The 15,422-nt window shown below is 38.3% G+C and overlaps 1 protein-coding gene across 2 annotated transcripts in view; it reads left to right on the plus strand.

The window, feature by feature from the left end:
- The first annotated feature begins 881 nt into the window (after window positions 1-881).
- Window positions 882-15,422, plus strand: part of LOC145681391 (uncharacterized) — a 47,337-nt gene continuing 32,796 nt past the window's right edge. For both annotated transcript variants that reach the window (XM_081753042.1, XM_081753043.1), the window contains exon 1: window positions 882-1,029. In XM_081753042.1, coding sequence (XP_081609168.1) covers window positions 957-1,029 — 73 coding nt within the window. In that variant the 5' untranslated portion in view covers window positions 882-956. The remainder of the gene's footprint in view (window positions 1,030-15,422) is intronic.

The following is a 15,422-nucleotide window of genomic DNA, read 5'->3' on the forward strand; positions in this document are numbered from 1 at the left end:
CATGATTCCCACATTTTCCTCCTTCATTGTTGTACGCTTGTTACTTATCACCAGTCCATGCCATTGGCTAGTTAATTAAAATGGCTTCTCTTCATCCAGATGCGATGGTGATAGCTAACATGCAACATGTTCTCTATACCCTTTTTCGAATCACCCAAACTACAACTTTCATGTCACGTTCTACCGTTCCGTCAGCGGAAAACTGGCGTTTTTAAATTAAGGAAAACGTATTTTTAAAATTTCGCGTATTGTTAGAAATTTCGCGCAAAGCAGCCAATTTCGCGTTTTGTCGCGCAACGGAAACCAATGAAAATGCACATAGAATTTCATAAAACGTCAAGAAACTGAAAAGTGCTTAATTGTGACGGATTTTGTTTTATCGCGGATTGCGAAAAACTCCTGCCTCTAATTATTATACGTATATAAAATATTCAAGATTGCGACACGTAATGGAACCTTGAATGTTATAATATCTTATTGATGAGATGTTAGAAATACTGCGTTTCTGTCTCAAAATTGTAATACGTTTATGAATCTTGATAATACGTTTATAACAAATGTTGGTGTAGATATATTCATAACAACATAAAAACGTATATGCTTTTCTGACAATTATCTTTGATGTGGAAAACAATAAACGAAATTGGAATACTTATTGATTAAGTTATACAAATGGTGCAATTTTATGAAATGACAGGCAAAGAGAAGAGAATACTGTTATAGAAATTTCTAACATTTGCCGTAATTAACATTGCTATATTTATGATGTAAACAAATCGTATTAAACGAATGAAAGCGTATCAGTGCATTGAGAATTTTAAGACTTGTTGATGGATTTTGTCTTGCTTCCGTAGGCGAGAAAACAATACAAATAATTTGTGTTAAAACAAAGGAAAGATGGAACTAATTGAACAGTAAGTATTGTGTTTCCCTCCGAGCAACATTTCGAACCGGAAATGGACGTTTTAACAAAGGGAGCTTTGCTGGCAATTGTATGCTTAACGCTTGTGTGTGAACCACTTTCAACAAGTAAGTTTTCTTTGTTGTTTGACTTTACATATTTAAGAATAGTAACAGTCATGTCTGAGAGAGACTTAATTTTGATCTAAAGTTCTGAACACTTTACCATTTCGTCAGCTAACTAGGATATCCTTAGTGAAGTTGTAAAATCTTATTTCTGTTGGTGTCTGATAAATTACCGGTAAGCAAAACGTTTTGTTAATGAGGCAACGTTAGTAAAATCTACAGAAGAAGATGGGATGTTAAATGATGAGAAATACCTGCAAGAATCAATTTTGGATGAAACGTAAGTCCGAACTTAGAAACAATTAAGTATTGTATAATACGAGGGCCATCCGGAAAGTGGTACCCGTTTGCACAGCATGAAGCGCTGACGACTCGGGGAGCCGCTGGGCAAGGTCAGACCGCGTCAGTGGCTTGTCTGCCTGCTGTGTGCAAGGTTGTGTGATGCTAGCAGTGTCTGTGCTCCTTTATAATGATTAAACGAATTGAGAATCCCGCCAGTTGTGAAATGAAGGCCGTGATTAAATTTCTTAATGCACGAAACGTTCGACCTTGTGAAATTCATCGCCAATTAAAGGAGGTGTATGGAGACAATGTGATGGATGAGTCGTCTGTTCGGCGCTGGTGTCGCAACTTCAACCTGGGGAGGGAGAGTACACACGACGAGCAGCGTTCAGGGAGACCATCTGTCATTACAGACGAACTGCTGAGGTCAGTAGACGAATGCGTGAGGAACGATCGGCGCGTCACAATTGATGAACTCTGTGAACATTTTCCTAATGTGTCTTGAACAATTGTTCATGGAATTGTCAAAGACCATCTGCATTATTCAAAAATCTGTGCAAGGTGGGTCCCTCGCATGCTGACAGATGAGCACAAAACCAAGCGTATGGCTGCAGCACTGACGTTTCTGGGATGTTATTCCGATGAAGGAGACTCTTTCCTAAATCGCATCATTACAGGGGACGAAACATGGGTTTGGTATGCATCACTTTACGAAGCTTAAAGACTTTCTGGCGGGAAAAAGATTTGACAGCGATGAAGAACTTAAACGAGGCGTGACTACGTATCTCAATACGCTGGCGGCAGAGGACTATGACGCTGGAATACAAAAACTCGTCACACAGTATGACAAATGCCTCAATTTGCTTGGCTATTATGTGGAGAAGTAGTGTAAGGTATATGCTCTTTCCAATAGAAATGTGTATATTTGTTAATATGTACTACTGTGTCTTTATTGCACAAACGCGTACCACTTTCCGGATGGCCCTCGTAAGAAACAATTATACAAGATATGATCAAAAAGTAAGGTGAACTATTTTCCACAAACGTACGTCAAGAAACTTCCGAGGAACGTCTTACACGGGAAGAAATATTGGACAATTAAGAAATATAAATGAAATAAGTTCTTGATTTCTTGTATTTGAACAGGCCACTAGCTCACTTAAAAAATCCAACTGTGATATGTGAGAGGTTTCGTTTAATTCCCAGGTTGCTTTTCTTCCCACAAGAATGTATTAATTGTAACTTCGAATCCTCAGCAGATACGTGTGAGAACATTATCACTTACATGAGGCCGGGAGATGTTGACTGAGACGTGATTATAGCCAGTGCGTTGTGTGATATGTGTCAGGATATGTAATGATAAAACAGGAACAGTGGATTTTGTTTTAACCTTGGAAAAATGACGACAGAGATGTGCGAAATGTTACAACTAGTACTCAGTATTGTACGAATGAGTTCCGCAAATACCTTTTAGTTGTTTGGCTGTTTCAAAGCTGAAAGAACGTGCATAGGTGATTATGAAGTGAAGAGAAAATTGACCAAATCAGTGTACGTTAGTGGAATTCGATCGTTAACTGAACTTGCAGAGGAGTTAAACATTTCTTTCGGCTCATGACATTAAATCCTAAGGTACAGGAAAACCTAAGGTTGCGATATGTCTTTGTCTTTTATGCACCGATTATTCTCGTGCAGAACCAGAAAAATACCTGTGTCACCATCACCATGGAATTGGAGAAAATAATCGTCTACGATCAGACATGACCACTTTAATAACAGAGGATGAACTATGGTTTTATGGGTACGATATCAAAGCCAAAGTAATGAGATCCCAACGGAGCTCACCTAGATTCCCGAAATCCATAAACTTTAGACAACTTTGATCCTAGGGTTAATGATTGTGTTTTTGACATGTTCTAGATCAGGCACCTCGGATTTGTTTCAAGTGGCCAGTCTATCAATAAGGAACTTTATTTGTAGAGATTTCTGTCATCTCTTTTTCTCACTCATGTTCTTGTAAGACGTATTACTTCATTTATCCATCTTGCATTTAGTCATCATCTAGGTCACTTCTTATATCAAGAAATTCAAAATAAAACACTTAACCTTCATCTTTCATGTTCTTCCTGCTATGTAAGTCCCATAACTAGCTTTCGTCACGGGTATCAATATTACTTTTTAGCAAACCCATTTCTTTTTCTTCAAGTTTCTCCTAGTTTTTCTTAGATGTATCTATTCATTTCTCTTTGTAGGTTTCTTGACTTTTGAATTCTTTACATGAAAAGGTCCATAGCTTAAGTTCATACAGAATCACTAATAGCATGTAATCATTTACTTTGGACGTACATCGGCAGTGTTTTCAAATCGCTGACATAAAAGTTCACCTAACGAGACTCTAAGTTTTGGTGTAAAATCGCTAAAGTTTATTTCTGAAAATGTTTGTCTCTATGCACTTTTTCAAATTTTCAGATCCAATTTACATGGCTTATCATGTTTTCCATAAAATCAGGATCCCGGCGCACAGTAATAAGCTAACCCAAGTTCTCTGGCTGCAGCACCCACTTCGCATATTTACACGAAGTTACTCAGGCATTTTTCGAACACCCGTAACTTTGCTTCCCATAATAATAGTCTGATGAAAATTGTCTGCGACACTAAACTTGAGAAGACCATGTCCTACCAAATGTATAAGCTTAAATCCACTGTTCACCATATATGAGTTCGTGCGCGTATGAAGCTACCAATGGCACGATAAACCTGTTGGAAATCTGGTACCAGGCCCGTATTTAGGTAAGTGAAATTCTGTGCTCGAGCACAGGGCCGCAAAATTCTGGATTTTTGTAAAATTCACAATAAAGTAATATTTAAAACTACACTGTAAAAAATCGTTGTGTTATTTCAACGACATGCCTATGTGTTAACACGATTGTGTTAAAATATAGCATAAACAGGTGGTTAGAACACTCACTCTTCATTTGGAGTTGTGTCAAATGCCGGTAGATGAAATGACACACAGTCTATGTGTTAAATTAACACAAATGTAGAATCTTCAGTGTTGTTTTCTGCGTGATTGCCAAATATGTTGTGCATCTAATTATAAAGGCTTTTGTACTGAAGCTATACACAAACACAGTAGAAAGAAATACTTAAACTAATCCAGGTATTCATAAAATTTCACGATGCAAACCTCGCGATGTGTTCTTAATTGTATTACATAATGTTTCTGAAAAAATATGCCAACAGCGAGAAACAACATCGTATTACTGTGTCACTTCTATACTGTACTAGAGCTCACCAGTCAACAGCGGGGACTGTGTTTAATGAATGGCGGAAAACCAGTAGAAACACGATTAAGAGCCAAACATGCTATAAGGATATAGGTAAGAGTTTCCTATCATTCTTGAACAAGTTGTTCATTAACGCTTACGGCATGGCTCAACACCGATTGTGTGTTAAGAACGTAACACACCCCCTGTGTTAAACGCTAACACCGCGGGGTCTGTGTTGAATTAACACCGTATAGTGGTAGTTACACTGGAACCACTGCCTTGTGTTAAATTTGAGTTGAATTAACACAACCATTTTTTTTTACTGTGTAGCAACTCGCGAAGTCCCGCGCAAGCAAATATGTTAATGTGTTTAATTTGCTCTAATTACAGTAGTTACTAATTAGCTAGCATATCTGATTATTTTTTAAAAATAATATTGAATTCTATAAAAAAGATTACCATCTTTCCTGTGCATGTGTGTTTGCTTTATCTTTCACTAACATAATACATTATTATTTAATGAAAAGACAAACACAACGAGATTATGTTTGTAGTGTTTACACCCGTAATAACTTTGTACTAGTGTTCAGGAAAAGTAAGAGACACCTTTCTTTGAAAAAACTGAACTCCACGAACGCTTAAGGTAAGTCTGTTCAAATATTGTTTTCCATGGTGAAGGTTTGGGACACCTTTGTGTTAACTAATGTTAACATTGCTTTATAATTGTCTGAAATATTAAAAACTTTTATCGTAGTCTTGAATCATACAAAGCTTTTGTACATGCTTGTACTGGAACGCGAAATAATTTGAAGACCTATAAACAGTATTTATTTTTAAAAGGAATAGAAGCTAATAAGTGGTAAACAACCTCAAAATATTCCGTATAGGATGTGTGACGTACTATTTTGTTTTTATTCTGTCTCCTCTTTCAGAGATCTTGGTGTTATCATTGACAGTAAGCTTACTTTTGCGGATCATATAAGCACAATATCTTGTACTGCTATGAGAAAACTGGGACTCCTTTATCGCTTCACTGACATAAAAAATCCTAATTCCTTAAGCTTGCTCTGTAAGTCATATGTTGCTAACACAATTGAGTACTGTTCTTCTATCTAGTCTATGGCCTGCCCTACTCATTTTTTAAAAAATACATTCCGTAATTAATTTCTTTTTAGCCATTGTATCCTACCGAGTACCTCACTTCCGAACACTTCCAAAAAATGATGTTTTAAAATACCTCAATATCAAACCTCCCCTAGTAAGAAACAAAATTTCTGACCTAATATTTTTGCAAAAAATTGTAAATGGCCATATATCATGTGAACAGTTATTAAGTCAGATCAATTTTCGCGTTCCCGCTAGAACAACACGGTCTAGTGGTCTCTTTTACACTCGAGCGGCGAGAGTTAATATTGTCCAAAGGTTCCTTCTAAACCGAAATGTCAGTACCTATAATCAGTTACCAGAAACTGTAGACGTTTTTTCAAGTGAGTATACTTTCAGATCATCTCTAAATAAGCTATTTTGTGTAATGTCACTGTTATGTTGTACCATCTTAAACTCAAATTGTTAAAATGTTTCAGTGTAAAATGGCCTAGTGCTGCATCTGAAACCTGTTATAAATAAATAAATAAATAAATAAAATGATTAAATTTATGCAAGTGAAAGTGTTTAGAACGTGTATAAATACTTCCAAAAAATGATAGTTCGAGGAAAAACTGTCAACAACAATAGAAAGGGACCGAACGATACAAGGACTGCAACGCTGAAGAGACAGATTATTATTTCTTAGATACATGATAATCATCGCCGACTTAACTTTTTCATGTAAGTTAAAACTTTCTTTATAATTGAATTTGTCTTATGTAAGAGAATGTATTTTCAACACTTCTCACGGAGGTCTCTCGACAGGCCAACCTATAATCACTATATTCATATCTTTGTAAAGTAATCTACAAACAGTTAATCTAATATTTTGAAATAACAGACTTAAAGAGTACTCTAAATTCATATTCATTTAATATATGTCTGACACAATAATGAGCTTTTGTTTAGTCAAGTACGATTTATTGATCAAATAATAAATGTATGTCTATTTGAATTTAATACTTTCGCAATTTAACCTCGATTCAAATTAAAAATGATATTACCATTTATGACATATCTAGAGATGAAACATTAATATTCAAAATTTGATTATTTAAAGAATCAACACATAACTCATTAATAACACTGTTCAACAAATTTTGATCGAAAGTATGCAAATTCTTTGAAATTGCGATTTTTACATTCATTTAAGCATAATATGAAAGGAAATGATAATAGAAAAATTTTCTTAGCTCAGGTTGTGAAAAAAACGCCCTTGTACAACAGTAGCTGTATATATACAAATGTATTAATATTTATAGAACATTTAAGCAAAATCCTTGTAAAAATTTACATTTCACTTTTTTTTTATCTATTTCACTGTGATATGATAAGCTGGGGAGTTAAGAAGTACCCTAACCTATAGCTTTCTATACCCTTGTATTTCCTTTTTCAAAATTGCGCAAATACCAGTTTCACAGCGATACAGAAAATAAAGTAACCGTGGTCAAGTTAAACATTAACAATTCCGTAATAAAAATCAGTATTAACATCAAAACATGAAAAATATGTACAAATACCTTTTTGTGCAAGAACTACACTGCAATGTAGACAAAAATTTCAAGTGATCCCTTGTACAGGATTATGTTTATTTTATTTTGAGCGTCTTCGCTTGGTTTGCCTTTTGTAGGTTACATCTGGAGCATCCCTTGCAATAGTCCAACAGTAGTCGGCCAATATGTTAGAACTCCACTTTCCCTCATATCTCTTCTCCATGGCTGCATTTTGATGGAAACGTTCACCATGTTCGTCACTTACTGCTCCACAATCTTCGGGAAAGAAGTCTAGATGTGAATGAAGAAAGTGGAGTTTCAGAGACATATTGCAACCAAGATTTTCGTAGCACAATAACAACTTTGCTACCAGTTGTTTGTAATTTGTTGCTCGGTGTCTTCCCAAGAACTGTGAACAAACACACTTCAAGCTTTCCCACGCAGCTTTCTCCTCACCTTGGAGAATTTCGTCGAACTTGTGATCTTTGAATAGTTGCCTAATCTGTGGCGCTATGAAACACCCTCTTTAACTTTGGCATCACTTAATCGAGGGAATTGTCCTCTTAGGTACTTATAGGCCTCATCCTCTTGGTTCATGCTCTTAACAAAACTTTTCATAAGACCTAATTTAATATGTAGAGGGGGAAGCAAAATTCGGTTACGATCTACCAGTGGTTCATGCTGCACATTTTTCACTCCCGGCTGAAGAGTTTCTCTGGTACTCCAATCACTTTTGCGGTAATGAGATCCACGATCTCTACTGTCCCATTCACATATAAAGCAACAATACTTTGTATATCCTAACTACATACCTAGCAACAGTGCTATTACTTTAAGGTCACCACAAATGAGCCACTGAAAATCGTAATATTTAATCGCTTGAAGTAAACGTTTCAAGTTTTCATAAGATTCCTTCATATGAACTGCGTAACCTGCAGGAATTGAAGGAAGTTCATTTCCAATATGTAAAAGCACTGCCTTTAAACTCACCTTGGATGAATCTATAAAGAGCCTCCACTCCGTAGGTTCGTAATTAATTTTAAGTGCCCTCATGAGACCATTTACATTTGTACATGCCACAAGTGTGTCTTCCATAGTAAAAAATGAAGTGAACATCTTCCCCCTCTTCCGATACACTGAAATATTTACTTTTTCCTGCAATAAATTCCATTGCTTTAAGCGTGACGCTAAAATTTCGGCTTTGCTTTTCGAGAGGTCCAAGTCTCTGATTAGATCACTTACTTCCTCTTGAGTAAGTCTATGTGGTTCACATGGAGGTTCTTCTACAACAAACGTAGGGTCCTTCGAAGTACTTGATTCAGGAGCTTCAACTTCTTGATCATCATCAGAAAAAAGATCGTATTCTTTAGGTGGGTCAGGAACAGGTAGTCCTTCTCCATGTGGAACAGGGCGCATTGCAGAAGGAATGTTAGGATAGATCAAGGCCCGCTTCTTCTTCGTGGAAATTCCCTTCTTGACGGAAGGAACCATACAAAAATAAGTCTCTGATGTGGTCGCCTGGCTCCCTCCAAATCATGGGCACTGCAAAAGGCATTGAGCGCCCCTTCCCATTAATCCAATTTCTTAGATTGCTGGCACAAGTGTTACACACGATGTGGGGTGCCCAAGATTTATCTTGGTCTCCAATTTTACAACCAAAGTAATATTGATAGGCTTTTCTTATTAGTGGTGTTATAGTCTGCTTTTGTGAGGAAAATGTCACTTCCCCACACACGTAGCAGAAGCTATCCGCACTGTTTACACAATTTCGCGGCATTTTTGTTTATTGAAATCCTCAAAATGTCACTTGAAATAGCTCCGACAACTATTTGAAAATATACATTCGAAATACCAGTATTTTTGCGTACTTGTAGTTGTATTTTTATGTCCTGCACTACACAAATGTCACACCCAAAACGCTGATAACTGCACTAAACCTGTCTTTTCTAACAATAGCAAAACACGACTGAGATAAGGAACACAATGAAACCAAGCGTTCATATAGTTTCTCCAGTGTTGCCGCATCAGTGTAACATTTTACCCCAAACGAAGCGAATATATTTATTTTTAAAGCGTTATTATTAGACATGCCTGTAAAACGAAAAGTAGAGCTAATATTCGAAAATAACTTTCAAATTCGTGATCAGCACCTCAAAATCAATAAGGATTAGCTGATTTTCATTTTCGTTGTTGAACAGTGTAATCTGTGAATCGAAACACCTTTATTTCACCCCCCCCCCCCCGAAAGTAAGTATACGTAGTGTATAGTTGAGTAAATACTTTACATCTAAAATGTCAGTGTTAACATAAGTAGAAATTGTAATCTTGTATTTCCATGAAAAGTAATATAAATACAATGCTTTTCTGGTGGTACGCTATACCCTTCTAAAATTGATTTTTATATACAGTATGAATACGAGGGGTGATCGGAAAGTAAAGTTACAAAGCCTGAAGTGAAACGTGTTATTATTTCATACAACTAATACAGCCAGCAGATAGTACGTACGTTAAGTTATTTTTCCACATAGCCTCCGGATAAGTCTCAGGATGAGTTTCAATATTCCTTTTTGGTCAAAAAAAAAAAATTCTGTTCTTGCGTGTTTATCCATGTTGTCACGAAGTGTTTCACCTCGTCTGAAGCGAAGCGGCAGCCTCCTCGGTGCTGCTTCAAGTGTTTCAAGGTGAAAGTAGCGTGGAGCGAGGTCCGGACTGTAGAGGAAGGATAGTCGATTATGTTGATGCCGTGCTGGATTGACCAGTGCGCTCCTCGTCGCTGACGTTTTTCCTAAAACCCGCAAACTTTCGACACCATTCTGCTACATGCTGACGAGACATTACAGTCTCTCCGTAAACCTCTACCAGCTGCCGGTGAATTTCAGCCACGGTTACATGTTTCGTCCACAGAAATCAAATAACTGAGCGGACTCCTTCGCGAGACCAGTTTTCCAAACGAGTCGTCATTTGTGTTTATCTAAACTAGCACCATAGGTGGCGGGTGGCAGAAACTCTGCACAGTTGCCAACTCCATGCATTAAAATTATCGCACACTCCAACAGATGAACCTCCAGAAATATTGGCCTTGTAACCTTAGATTCAAATCCTCCCTCGTATATTTGTTAACGCCATTCACTTGTTCCAAGTAAATTAATGTATATTTGATTGTCGATATTTGTAATACTCATATATGAATTTATATACTACATATAACGTAAATCGTATCAGTCAATATAAAGATTATCACAAAGTATTTCTTTCTCCCAATGTGAGCACTAGCATACAGGAGTTTCTGTTTATTGTTAAGAAACTAGAGATACCTTGTATACAGTCCTGTGGCCAGCCCAAAAATGTAGGGGAGGGCCGGCTGAAGTTAGGGGGGACCCGATCCAATCATATTACAATTCATCACCATATTCTAGTTTATTTGCCAGCCTACCGTGAAAATTTTAGGAGGCCAGCCAAAATTTAGGGGGCCCGGATCCCCTAGATCCCCACTGCATGCGGGCCTGCTTGCATACTTAAAACTATTAGTATATTTGTTGTTACTTAGCACTGGAAGGACGGAACCGGTCAATCTGACCGGTGAGCTTTGTTTAACATTTAATAAGTAGTGTATGTTTTAATTTTGAGGGCCCATATTCAAGGACTTTTAACGCAGCTAGGTAGTTAAACATTTCTCCAAAAGACAAACGTCTATTAAAAAGAAAAACTGAACGAATTATAAACATTTTTACCTTAAAGGTCTGCTGCGGTCATTATAGCAGGTGACATTTTTCTTGAGTTTTATGTCTGTAAAGCCGCGACAATGTCTTTTTTTATACGGTTAGCTTATTTTATTTCATTGTTGCAATAAAAGGTGTATTTTATTTAATTTCATTCCCCCTCCCTCTCGCGCCAGTGTACTTTATGTAGTGGAAGAAAACATTATTTATTGGTACGTTGTGCTCTGCAGAAGTTTTGCGCTCCTCATTATTATGGCACGCCCGTGTTTTTGTTCCGATGAAGAATTATTCAATTATTTGAGCAGTTTACCAGAAGATTCTGAAATGGAAGATATATTTGAGTGTGATGAGTTGGATGGAGATGACAAAGATTCCAAAGAGAACACTGAATATAAATCTCACGCAACAAAACTAGGTGGATCACCAGAGTCGGAAGATGAATATTGAAACGAGTCACTGCCTACAAGTTTGACTTCAGTGACACCAGAAATTTCTACTCGCAGCCGAGAAAAAAACCCGGAGGAAATCCCATGTATCTCAACATCCGGATGTTCGGAATGAAGAGACTGCAGTCGATGGAACAGTGTGGGCTCGAATTGCATCGGGACATGCACCTGGAAGAACAGGGCGCCACAACGTATTTGCAGAAACTACTGGACCAACGTGTAACGCTAAGAAGCTTATAATTGCTGGGAGTTACTTGAGTGCATGGCGACTATTGATAGACACTAGTATTCTACAAAACATAAGAAACTGTACACAAATTACAGCCCGAGAAGTTCTCCAGGAAGACACATGGGAACTTGATATCGATCAATTAGAAGCTGCCATAGGTATAGTGTAGGCACGTGGACTGTATGGAGCAAAGAATTTCCCCCTGAAACTTCTGTGGTCGCAAGTGTAGGGTCCGCCATTTTTCTCGCACTATGGAAAGAGACAAGTCCCTAGAAGTCATGAGATTTCTAAGATTTGATGACAAGTACACTCGTGCCGAAAGACTCAAGACCTGTGGCTTCGCAGCAGCTTCACAAATCTGTAATCCATTTATTGCTAATGGTATTGGGAACTATAAAGCAAGTGCATTTATAACTGTAGATGAACAACTCTATCCATGCAAAGCTTGATGCCGCTATATACAATACATGAGTAACAAACCAGATAAATTTGGTTTGAAGTTCTGGCTTGCAGCAGATGCTAATAGTAAATACATGGTGAATGAATTTCCTTACTTGGGTAAACAAGATAAAAGACCCCCTAACATACCTGTTCCAGAACATGTTGTCATATGTATCATGCAACCTTACAATTTGAAAGGAAGAAATGTGAAATGCGACAATTTCTTCACAGCCAAACATCTTGCAGAGCTGCTGAAGCAGGAGAACACAACCATAGTTGGTACACTGAAAAAAAAAAAAAAAAAAAAAACACGAAGAGAAGTTCCTCCATCAGTAAAGTCTACTGCTGGATCGTTACAAATGTGGTGACACAACAATTATTTCCTATCAGGGCAAGAGCAAGAAAAATGTTCTCCTGTTGAGCACAATGCACCAGTCAGTTGCAGTGAACGAACAAACACCGAAGAAACTTCCTGAAACAGTAACCTTCTACAATTCCACTAAATTTGGAGTTAATATTCTGGACCAGATGTCTCGTCTGTATACTGTCAAGTTTGGATACCGCAGGTGACCTATGTATGTGTTTTTCAACGTCCTAGACCTCGCAGGAATCAACGCCTAGATCCTTTACACAGAAACAACAAGAGAAAAAGTTACTCCGCGAATCTTTCTTTTCAAATTAGCAGAACTCTCCGTTACTTTTGTACAATCAAGAAAAAGACCTGTTCATTCACACAGTGTGACCTCCGAAGCACCTCAGGTACAAAGACTGAAAACCTGCCAGATAGGAGGATGCAAATACTCCAGTAAAACTAAAAATTTGTGTGTACAGTGCAAGAAACTCGTATGTGGTCCATGTTCTGGAAGTGTTCTTTACAAATGTGCCAAGTGTATTGACATAGACAGCGGCTTTGTTAAATAGATGTCACAAAGAAAAATGTTCTTTTCTCGTAATTTTCACTGCAGTTTTTGTCAATTTTTCTTTCAATTTGATTGTATATATATGTAACCTGTTGGGGCTTTCATTGAAAAAAAGTCATAGAGATAACAAAACAAACTATTATATATGTTTCCTTGCATCTGTAAGTTTAGTTTCAATACATTTTATATTTACAGTGTATTCTATACTTTGATAAGTTTTTCTTTAATTAAATGCAGTTTCTATAGCCATTGATTATTTGTAGGATAAGCATAATGCAGTATTGACCTATAAAGACACTGTACTGAATTAACTTAAGAGGTTAAACTGAAAAAAAAAAAAAAAAAAAAACAGAAAAACGTCACCGGTCAAAATGACGGGTAACAGTCCTTCTAGGTAGTTCACTACTCTCAGTCCTGCTACTGTTAGAAAGACTTTCATTTGCTGAATTAGAAGATATATATGATATTCACAAGCCCCTTGTGAGTGTCTTTTCAAAGTAACAAATTACTGAGTTAAGTTGATTTTGAGTTTAATGTACCTTTCAGCAGCGAGGCTATTAGTTACGGGACCTAGTGATTAAAGTGGAATCCGACCCACATGAGCTTCTGCCGGAAATCGAACCCGGGTCAACAAATCACAGTTCTCCCCGTGGTTTCATTCATTGTGCGTCTTTACAAGCGAGATACCAAACCTTTTCCTCAATTGCATATACTGACTGCTTTCAATATGCGGTGAACAGAATACATTCTTCTCTCAGTATCTCCTCTGCAGTGCATTGGCTGTCCCAGAATGTGGTCAAAATGCAGTCGGCCTTGGGCCACCAGAAAAGAACCACATGAAATGGCAAAACGCGTATATGCAATTGAACATCACACATATCCCTAGGCCACCCGAGGAGAACCACGTGAGAAGTCAAAACCCGTATATACCATTGGATGTCTCACTTATCCCCAGACCTCCAGAATATGAAATGAAACGAAACCTTTAAGTTTTACGTCCCACGATTATGCCGGTTACGCTGAAGGAGACGGTGGTGATGAGAAATGAACGAAATGGTGGAATGAGGAAAGTGGGAAGAAACGGGAGAACCCCGATAAAACCAACGAGCACGGTGTTTGTCCACCACAAAGTCCACACGGCGCGAGCTGGGATAGAATTAGAGACCCCAAGAACCGGATGTGAACGCTCTACCACTGAGCCACCGCGCCCCCTGACCACCAGGATAAAACCAAGTGAAATGTGAAAACGCTTATATGCCATTGGAAATCGCACATGTCCCATACCAAAAGACAGATTATACCGTTTAATCATTTTGAAGTAAACAGCTTGTAAATATGTCGAGTTCAATGAAAGCTCCCGCTAAGCGTGAACTAGTTAGTCATTCGATTTATTCTAACGGAAGGCCATTATACGAGGCGTGTTATTTAAGTAAGGTCCGTTTTGTTGTAGACACTAGTAGTTCGCGCGCATACCGCAACGAGCGTGTGCGTCGTGTACCGGCATGCCTCGGGAACAACTGTGCTCAGTTTCAGTTCTGTAGCTGAACTGTACGGTTGTGTTCCGTGCTTTGACAATGTTTAAGACTATCAAGTCGCCCACCGCGTGTGAGGTTCGCTCAGTGATACGGTTTTTGTCAGCAAGAAACCTGTCTGCTGCAGAAATTCATCGACAGATTTGCGAAGTGTACGGTGATACTGTTATGAGTGCAAGCAAAGTGCGTAAGTGGGTGCGAGAATTAAAAAATGGCCGGTACAACGTCCTTAATGAGGAACGCTCCGGTCGCCCTTCTTTGATTACAGACGATTTGGTGGCTTCAGTTGAAGCGAGGGTTCGTGAGAACAGGCGCTTCACAATAACAGATCTCTCAAACAAATTTCCTGACGTGTCGAGATCAGTGCTTTACAAAATTGTTTCTGAACACCTAAAGTTTAGGAAACTGTGCTCCCGTTGGGTCCCGAAACTCCTAACAGAGGACCACAAAAAATAAAGATTTGAGTGTGCGATGAAGTTCTTGACTCGTTATCACGAAGAAGGTGACGGCTTCTTGAGTCAGATCGTAACTGGAGACGAAACATGGGTTATCATGCCCGAATCGAAGCAACAGATCATGGAATGGAGACACATACACTCGCCTGTAAAGGTGAAAGCCAAACAGACTCTGTCCCAGCGCAAAATCATGGCGTCGGTGTTCTGGGATAGGCATAGTGTTTTGTTGATCGACTTCATGCAACGAGGAACCACTATAAATGCAGAAACATACTGCCAAACCCTGAGAAAGCTACGCAGAGCGATTCAAAACAAAAGACGCGGCATGTTGAGAAAGGGCATTGTCCTTCTCCATGACAATGCAAGACCTCACACTGCAGATCAGACACGCGTTTTGTTGGACAGTTTTGGCTGGGAAGTTTTAGACCACCCACCCTACAGTCCTGATCTTGCGCCGAGCGATTACC

This window comes from Thermobia domestica, chromosome 3 (assembly GCF_964235325.1).
Source record: "Thermobia domestica chromosome 3, izTheDome1.hap1.1, whole genome shotgun sequence".
NCBI classification, from domain to species: domain Eukaryota; kingdom Metazoa; phylum Arthropoda; class Insecta; order Zygentoma; family Lepismatidae; genus Thermobia; species Thermobia domestica.